This window comes from Myotis davidii, unplaced genomic scaffold (genome assembly GCF_000327345.1).
Source record: "Myotis davidii unplaced genomic scaffold, ASM32734v1 scaffold934, whole genome shotgun sequence".
Classification (NCBI taxonomy): domain Eukaryota; kingdom Metazoa; phylum Chordata; class Mammalia; order Chiroptera; family Vespertilionidae; genus Myotis; species Myotis davidii.
In genome coordinates this window covers 654649-663698 of record NW_006285798.1, presented here as the reverse complement: position 1 = coordinate 663698, position 9050 = coordinate 654649, and the positions used below count along the sequence as shown (strand labels likewise).

At 52.8% G+C, this 9050-nt stretch overlaps 1 protein-coding gene across 3 annotated transcripts in view; it reads left to right on the top strand.

Annotated features, from left to right (window-relative positions):
- Nucleotides 1–8714, top strand: part of XPO6 (exportin 6) — a 130193-nt gene extending 121479 nt beyond the window's left edge. For 2 of the 3 annotated variants that reach the window (XM_006756854.2, XM_015559504.1), the window contains 6 exons: nucleotides 114–228; nucleotides 395–566; nucleotides 2156–2317; nucleotides 5214–5312; nucleotides 5436–5666; nucleotides 8022–8714. In XM_006756854.2, the coding sequence (XP_006756917.1) occupies nucleotides 114–228; nucleotides 395–566; nucleotides 2156–2317; nucleotides 5214–5312; nucleotides 5436–5666; nucleotides 8022–8123 (881 nt within the window). In that variant the 3' untranslated portion in view covers nucleotides 8124–8714. Of the gene's footprint in view, nucleotides 1–113; nucleotides 229–394; nucleotides 567–2155; nucleotides 2318–5213; nucleotides 5313–5435; nucleotides 5667–7995 lie in introns of all 3 variants that reach the window. The other variant, XM_015559505.1, reaches the window with a different exon arrangement.
- The last annotated feature ends 336 nt before the right edge of the window (nucleotides 8715–9050 follow it).

Genomic DNA, 9050 nt, shown 5'->3' with positions numbered 1-9050 from the left:
AGGAAGCCTTAGAGAGATGATAGAGCAGATTGCAAGAGGAAGTCTGTCAAGCCAGGGGCTTCCGTTTATCCCTGTGTGCAGGCTTCTGATCATTTGCTTTGTCCTTTGTTTAGATGTGACTGATGAGATGCTGAGCTTTTTCCTCACTTTGTTTCGAGGCCTTAGAGTACAGATGGGTGTGCCTTTCACTGAACAGATCATACAGACTTTCCTCAATATGTTTACCAGGTAACCACACACCTGTTGTCCACACTTTTCAAATTTCAAGAAGTGGTGGGGCCCAGCTACGAAGTGTGGGACTTTTTGCTCCTCTTCTTCACTTGCCACAGTGTTGGTTTCATGCTGGTCCCAGAGAAACATTCCTTGGCTACTGTGTGGTTTCTTTTGTCTGCAGAGAACAATTAGCAGAGAGCATCCTCCACGAAGGCAGCACTGGCTGCCGGGTGGTCGAGAAGTTCCTGAAGATCCTGCAGGTGGTGGTACAGGAACCTGGCCAGGTGTTCAAGCCCTTCCTTCCTAGCATCATCTCCCTGAGCATGGAGCAGGTGTACCCCATCATTGCTGAGGTATAAGCAGCTGGGCTTGTCCTGTCCAATTGGGGAAGTAAGGAAAATGCGTTTTAAAGTTAAATTGTGTTTTAAAACTTTAAATTGTGTTTTAAAGTTAATTTGTTAGTTATTTTATTTTATTTTTGTAAAATAATTTTTTCCAAGAAAGAATGCCTTTAGCTTGGTACAATATTTTTATATTGGCTGAGTTAATTAGCACTAGCCTAGTGTAAGCAAGGTTGTTGGTAAAGATCAGCCTCCCTGGCAAAGAGTTTATAACTTTAGGTGAATATATAGTGTTCTACAGCAAACATTATAACGAACTTGGCCCAGTGCATGAAATTCCCACCACCGCCACTGTGCTCGCCATCCTGTGAGCCCAGCTTCTGGATAAGCAGTGTTCCCCCCAGTGGGAGTGCACTGACCACCAGGGGAAGCTCCTGCGTTGAGCGTCTGCCCCCTGGTGGTCAGTGCGCATCATAGCAACCGGTCGTTTCGCCGTTTGGTCAATTTGCTTATTAGCCTTTTATTATATAGGATGTACTTTTCCTATCAAGAGCATTCATGATCTGAAGGATACAAGGCAAGTTTTCAGAATGATCCAAAGCTTTTCTTGTTATAGCAAAGTTCTCTGTTCTTCCTGGAAAACAGACAGAGCATGACAAGATCCAGAATAAGTAGATTATTTAAATTTTATGTAATAGTTACGTAAATAAGAGCTAACCTTTTTAACTGTCCATATTAAGGCTTAAGTGAGTCCACTTGCTTTGCATCATTAAACACATGTGGGCCCTGTAAGGATTCCTGCCATAGAAGCTCATGCCTTCTGTCTCAATTTCATCTTAACCAGCTGAATTAAATCTATCTGGACCTTATCATTTTGAATTCTCGAGACCCATCTGGAATAATATGACCTGTCATACTCTCTAGTGACTTGGAGATTTTTGTTCAAATTAGAAAATATTGCTGAGCCCGCCTCCCTCTCCTCTCCTCATCCCAGAATCCCAGCTGCCAGTGAAAGAGGAGACAGGCCCAGAGAGCAGTCAGCCCTGCAAGCTGCTCCCCCTCCCCTGGAGGTCCTGCCTCCCCCAGGCCCTCTGCTGCTGCTTTCTGTGGCTCCTAAGCGCCCCTTCAGCCCATTTTTTATGGAGGGTAGATCTGCTTTAAGGTTTCTTACTTGTCTTTAGCTTTTGCAGTTGTATAGGATCAGCAGGTTAGTTGGACAGTGTTGTTTATCCTGGGAAAAGGAACAACTACCAAGACTCTATGGCAGATGAGATAGCCGCTTTCTGAATAGAAAAGCCATTTTCCTAGTTGTTCTTCCATTTAGTAGCCTTTTCTGAGCTTGAAAAGCTGAGTGTGTCCATCAGAACAGGGCCCCTTGGCACCGACCCAGACATTGTGTCCCAGGCGGCCCTGTCTCTGCCGAAGTACTCCTGGTTTGACCTGCTGACTCGGGGGCCTTGATAGGACAGGGGTGTGGGTGGGAAGCTGACCCTGCTGTTGCCAGGCATCTCTGAGACCTCTTTGTTGCTCTGGGCCTGGGCTGTGAGTAGCTCCTGAGCCGCAGGAGAAGAAGGTTTGAGGGTCTCTGTGTGTCTCTGCAGCGCCCCTCCCCTGACGTGAAGGCTGAGCTGTTTGAGCTCCTTTTCCGGATACTCCATCACAACTGGAGGTACTTCTTCAAGTCCACGGTCCTGGCCAGTGTCCAGAGGGGGGCTGCCGAGGAGCAGATGGAGAATGAGCCTCAGTTCAGTGCCATCATGCAGGTAACGTGGGAGCACGGCTGAGGTTGCCCTGGGGCCTGAGAACAGACAGGCCTCGTTCGGGACACCTGGGTCCATTGCTGCCTGTCCCGTGGCTTCTCTGACACTCAGCCCCACTCCCTAACGTGGCCACTGCGACACGTGCCGCCTCTGAAGCCTTAGTGCGGTCTGAGCTCAGCTCTGCCCCTTAGTGCTGTGTGCTTCCTTCACCTCGGAACCCCAGTCTCTCCCTGTGCCGGGTGGGATGACACGGCCTCAGCTCCACAGGGCTCTCCTCCACTGGAAGCGACTGAATAGGAGTCTCTGGAGGAAGGGCCCATGGTCTGCAGCTGTAGAGAGAATTCTGGCCAGAACAGAATTGGGAGAGGCCCTGCCTGTGCCTCGGTGCCCCCTCTCAGATCAAGTGTGACTGTTACAGCCTAGAGAGCGAGCTGCCAGGGGCGGACCACACCTGCTGTGAAGACGGTGGCCTCCCCTTGCCAGGGCGGCCGGCTGTCAGGTGCTCTCCTTGCTCTGCACTCAGTTGCATACATACAATTTGTCTTCAGAGTCTAGATTAAAGTGGAAGGTTTTCGTTTTGTTTTTTCAGGGCTTGCTTTTCCTCACCCTTCAGCCCCCCACCAGCACACATGCACGCCTGCACCCGAACTCCTTGCCGGGGGATCTCTCTGGAAAAGCACATGCCTATCCCTGGGCTTCCTGCAATCACTTTGCTGAACTTCCATCGCCAGCACCCCCCGCAGACTTCGGTGTGGAGTACTGTTTGTCCCCTCTGCCTTCCTCTTAACCTCTGTCCTCGCTTTTTAAGTCTTCTTTGGTAGACAGGATTGGTAAAAGCCACATTGGAAAAACAGTTTCCACTTCTAAGTATTTTACCTAAGATACATGAAACCATATACTCACTTGTACAGAGGTGTTTATAGTGGCTTTTTAAAAACTTGCCAAAAGCTGGAAACATTTCAAATATCTATTGCTGGTAGTGGGTAAACAGTGATGCATGCATGTAAGAGCCTGCTGCTCAGCAATAAAAAGGAACATATTGCCCTCACCGGGTGGCTCAGTCAGTTGGAGTATCATACCATACACGAAAAGGTTGTGGGTTCGATTCCCAGTCAGAGGCACACAAGAGGCAACTGATCAATGTTTCTCTCCCACATTGATGTTTTTCTCTCTCTCTTTCCTCTTTTTCTCTTCCCTCCCTTCCTCCCTCTCTCTTTCTCTTACTCCCCCCTTTCCTCTTGCTCTCAAATCAATAAACATATCTTCAGGTAAGGATTAAAAAAAAAAAAGGAACAGCCTTAGCTGGTTTGGCTCAGTGGATAGAGCATTGGCCCTCAGACTGAAAGGTCCTGGGTTCAATTCTGGTCAAGGTCATGTACCTCATTTGCAGGTTCCCAACACTGGTCGGGGTACATGCAGGAGGCAACCAGTGTGTCTCTGTCTCTTCCTCTCCCTAAAAATTAATGGAGAAATATCCTCAGGTGAGGATTAACCAAAAAATAAAAATAAAAAAAGAACATATTATTATACAAACGGCAACGTAAATACGTTATGGTAGGTGAAGAAGCTGGATTCAGAAGACTGTCTACAATTCAAGCATGTCAAACTGGCGGCCAATGGGCCGCATGCCTCATTCATTTAAATGAGGCATGCAGCCTGCCAGCTGTGAGTTTGACATGCTTGGCATGATTGCATTCTATTATGTTCTGGAAGAGGCAGGCCTCGAGGGACAGGAAACAAGCAGTGGTTGCCTGAGGCCAGAGGGAACTTTGAGGAGCTGGAGGTGTCTGTATCTCCATTGTGATGGTGGTTAGACACTGGATGGTGTGGTCAGAATTATATAATGGTGACCCTTGGTCGGGGGCGGGGGGGATGGAGGGGTGGGATTTACTCTGTGTTAGACTTCAGTAAACCTGACTTGAAAAATAAGTGAGTGGAAACCAGTGGGCATCATAGAGATCACTGCAGCAGGAGTTACAAGACCCTTCTTGTAGCTTAGGAGCCGGGGGTCAGAATGACAAGCCGGCCCTGGCTTATTCTAGGAGGTGTCCTGCACATGACTGGTCTGCCTTTCGTTGGCCTGCCCCACTCTTCCCAGTCTTCATTGGCACAAGGCTCTTTGTGAGGTTTTTTTTTGTTTGTTTGTTTTTTTGGCGGGGGGCGGGGTGTCCTAACTTTTACAGCTCAGAAATTGCAAAGCAGTTTAAAAACTTGCTATTGCTTAATTCCAAAGCAGAGGCAGCTGGTTGTGACAAGCCTCTAAGGATTTTTGGTTTCTAAGACCTGGGATGCCAGGGAGAGGGCTTATGGGAGTTTGAGTGGTTGGCTTGAGGGGAGGCTGAGCAATTTGTCTTAGTTTTTAGCTTCTTGCTTCAAAGATAAGTCTTCCTGAAGGAGTCCAGAGGTTCATTACAAAAGATGTAGGATGAGGATGTGAGGGCGATCTGGCTGTGACATCTGTCACCCCATTGATTGCCAGGGTTGATTCGGCTGACCTGGCTGGCTAGGCGGGTGTCCCCTCCTCCCTCACCGATCCATGTGCGTCCCTCCCGAAGCTGCGTGCTCGGTCAAAGAGGGCGACCTTCCCCCCAGAGGAGAGAACCGGTCTTCGGTTAAGGGTATACGAGTAGCTGCACTCCCCTGGTAGAACCTCCAAACAAGCTGTCAAAGGTGTAGAATGAGACCAAAAGAACTCAGGCCCAGTGGGAAGGACTTAAGAGATAAGACTATGTGGGGACATTCCTGAGATCTGACCAGACAGGCTGGAAGACTGGAGATAGTAGGTCCCTACCCTGCATCGGCAGAAGGAGCCACTCCGGCGTGGGGAAGGGCGCCCAGAAGGCCTGGCCTGGTGGAGTTTAATGCTGCTTGTAGAATGGTGGTCTTATTTCTTGGACAGGCTTTTGGACAGTCCTTTCTCCAGCCTGACATCCACCTATTTAAACAAAACCTCTTTTACTTGGAGACACTCAACACCAAGCAGAAGCTGTACCACAAGGTAAGTGCCCATTTCTCTGAAAGGTTCCTCATCAAAGGTGCTGGGCCCTGGTCGGGGACCTGGGGAGGCCCAGGGGCCCTGAGCCCGCTCGCGGCCAGCACTCACTCTGGGCTCTGTCTGCAGAAGATCTTCCGGACCACCATGCTGTTTCAGTTTGTGAACGTGCTGCTGCAGGTCCTGGTCCACAAGTCCCACGACCTTCTGCAGGAGGAGATCGGCATCGCCATTTACAACATGGCCTCTGTGGACTTTGACGGCTTCTTTGCAGCCTTCCTCCCCGAGTTCCTGACCGGCTGTGATGGCGTGGATGCCAACCAGAAAAATGTGCTGGGGCGGAATTTCAAGATGGATCGGGTGAGGAGAGAGGCCAGGCTGAAGGGAGGGTGGTGTGGGCTCAGTGAGGGACAGGCTGCTTTCTTGTGTGGTTTGTACCCCGGTGGCTCTGAGGCAGCGCGTGCCATTCCTGATGACGCGGTGCTATGCCTGGTGGAGGGGTACGTGCTCTCCCCAGTGTTGGCTGCAGCGGCACTGTGTTTTCACCTCATCCGCCACTGGGCCCAGCGTTGGCCCTGGCAGCCCCGCTGCTCTGTCTCGGCTTCTTGGTACTTACTGTCCCCCTCGAGCACACCACTGACCAGCTGCTGTTTCCTCGTGGGCTGAGAGTCACGGCGGCCGAACTTGCAGACAGGCAGGAAGATGGGCGGTCCGCAGCTGCTTCCCTGGGCGGGCCCCCAGCTTAGAGATGGGACCCCGGCTCTTCCCAGACCACCCGCCTGGCTCTGTGTGGCCTGACCTGCTACCAGGTCCTGGGAGGAGCCTCACAGTGTTCACCCTCTGGCCCGGGGAAGGTCTGGTGGGCTGTCCTCCCCTGGTGCCCAGTGTTTCCTGTCCTGGGCCTTTTTCTGAGCACTCACTTTCGTGCGCGTGCCCCCCTGCCCGTTTTTGCTGGAAGCCTCTGCTGCTTGCCGGTCAGCTCTCCTGGAGCTTTTCTTAAGGGATAAGTCATTTCTGCCTTTGACCAGTTCCCACTTGAAGTGGGATCTCTTCCACCCACATCCTTGGGGTTGTGACTCCAGTGCTTGCCCCTGTCTACGGACTCCCTTCAGTCTTCAGATGGATGTGCCGCTCCTGCTGGAGCAAAACCCTGCATCCTCCTTGTTTGTCCCGGCCGTGATGTGTATCAGGATAGCTTTTCTCAGACTCGGCTCCTGTTTTCCTTGTCTTGGAGTCTTTCTTCCCTGGCACTTACCCTGTTTGCTCTTGGGCTTAAAGTTCACTTCAGCCACTGGGTGTTTCCTTCCTTTTTCTAGAGCAGCGGTCTCCAGCCTTTCGGACCTCGTGGACCACCAGGTCCGCGGACCCCCGGTGGGCGACTGCTGCTCTGGAGTCCAAATTCTAATATTTAATGCTCAGTTTCTGCTGAAGCATTGTCAGTCAACTTCTTGATTTAAAGCAGTGGGTTCCAAATTTAGCCACGTATCAAAGCTCCTGGGTAAAACACAGAAATGGATTCCTGTGTCCACCAGGAAATTCAGAGTGGAATTTGGAAGCCGCTGATTTAAAAGAGACCTGTTGGTATGTTTTCCTGAGGAGGACATAAAGGAATCCTTCACTCACTCACTCACTCACTCACTCACTGTCTGGTTGAAGCCAGCTCCTCGCAGGGCCTGGGCAGGAGGTGGGCACCGTCTCTGCCTTGATAAGGCCTGGTGGGAAGCCTGGCACAGCAGCGCCATGGGCCGCACTGGCTTTCTGATGCGTGGGTCCTGTTAACCCCATTCCCAGGTGAACCCAGGCTCAGAAAGGCCAGCCCTCAGTTGGCAGGTACAGAACTTGGGAATGGAGAGCAGGGGGTGGGCCACGCCTGGCACTCTGGCTCCAGGCCTGCATGCGCTATCCACAGCAGGTGGGCCAGGGCACTGAGAGCTCAGCGGAGCGGCGCGGACCTGCCACTTGGAGCCAGGAAACAGGCGTCTGAGGCCCTTTTTGGCAGAGGCAGGCCTTGTGCTGCAGCTTGAAGGGGAGGGGAGCCAGGGAAAGGGCGGTGGGAGGAGGGGGGCTGGAAGTGCCTTGCTGTTCTCTGAGCCCCCGGCCAGTGGAATTTCAGATGGAACCGCCCATTCTGTGACAGGGAGCCATTGGTGTTACTCACATTTGCTGTGTGGTCCGGCATCAGTATTCACGATCGAAAGATGAGGGTGTGAACCTCGGCCACCTCCTGGTGCTGCCTGGTAGGGTATGGGGTTTCAGCTGCGAGGAGCCTCTCGGTTTGCAGTCTGTGGCCCAGTGGGTGGTGGTCAGCAGGTGAGATCACGGGTCAGGCGGGCTCCTGCCAGGGTGTCAGCCTTAAGTGGTAGGGCCGGCCTGGAGCACTGGGAAGAGGAGTTTGCGGACATGCTGGACAGGACGCGGTGAAGGAGAGACACACAGGCAGCCCGACCAGTGCCCCTTTCCCTCCTGCCTTGTCACTGAGACAGGTTTCCTAACCTCCGTGCCTCAGAGCTTGGCCATGCACACGAGGGCAGCCTCGCCATGATCTTTCTCCCCGCAGTGCCTGTGCGCTCACAGGGTGCGGAAAGAAGTGGAAGTAGCCTGTTGCGTACAATGTTTGGGAGCTCGAGCACACCCTGGGGTGGAAGTGCTGGTGGGCAGGTGGGTGATGTGGGGTGCTGGGTGCGGCCAGGCTGCAGCTGTGCCCATGCCTTCCAGGACCTGCCCTCGTTCACCCAGAATGTGCACAGACTGGTCAACGACCTGCAATACTACAGACTCTGCAACGACAGCCTGCCCCCGGGGACTGTGAAGCTCTAGGTGCCTGCTTCCCGGAGGGACTGCCTGCTATCTGGAGGGCCGCCACCTGCACCACTCGCCTTCCACCACAGCTGTTCGCCACAGCTGTCTCCCGGACGAGCCTCGGTCACTCCTTTGACTCTTACACCCTGCGCAGCGTGGCCTGCCCTCCGCCCTCCTCCATGCAACTCTCCTGCTGCCCACCCAGCAGAACTGGCTGCGGTGTGTGTCTTATCACTGGTTGGAGAGCCTGGACATCTGGGTAGGCGGAGGGCCATGTGGCTGGGCACCAGGAGATCCTGCGGGTGCTCCGTGCAGATCATGCGCCAGTCATTCGTGAGACAGAAATGCCAAGGACCACTGGGACAGTGCCACCTTCTCACCATTCCATCTCCCTGCCCCCTCCGGCCTCGTCGGCTATGGAGAGATGTGATGTTGGAATTTTTGGCACTTCTACCAACCCCCTCCCCCCGATTGCCTTGAAGTCTCTGCTCTGTTAGAGATCGGCAGACTCATGAGATTTTTTTGTTCTTTTCTCATCATTCCATTGTGATACTAAGAGACTAAGAAGCTTAATGAAAAAATAAAATGCTTATGTTGTTGTTATATAAATGCCGGTTGGGGGGCTTCCTTGCAGGCAGAGCATCCAGGGCTGGCGTCCAGGTGGGGCTGCCCTGGGCAGGGGGACAATGAGAGAGGAGGCCGGTTTGTACCATGCAGGGGCAGAGGAGGACCATCTTACTAGGGCCTGACCGCACCCCACCCTCTTCTAGATAATATCCCGCTAACCCTGGTGGGGATACAGGGTTCCCATTTTTCATATTCAAAGAGTAGGGGAACTTCATGGCGCTGACAGTTAACCTAGTGGTGGAGGTGGGTGTGGAGCTGTGTCCCCCTCCTCCGAGAGAAGGGGTCCCTCCCAAGGGTGCCAGCCAGGCACCGCCCTCA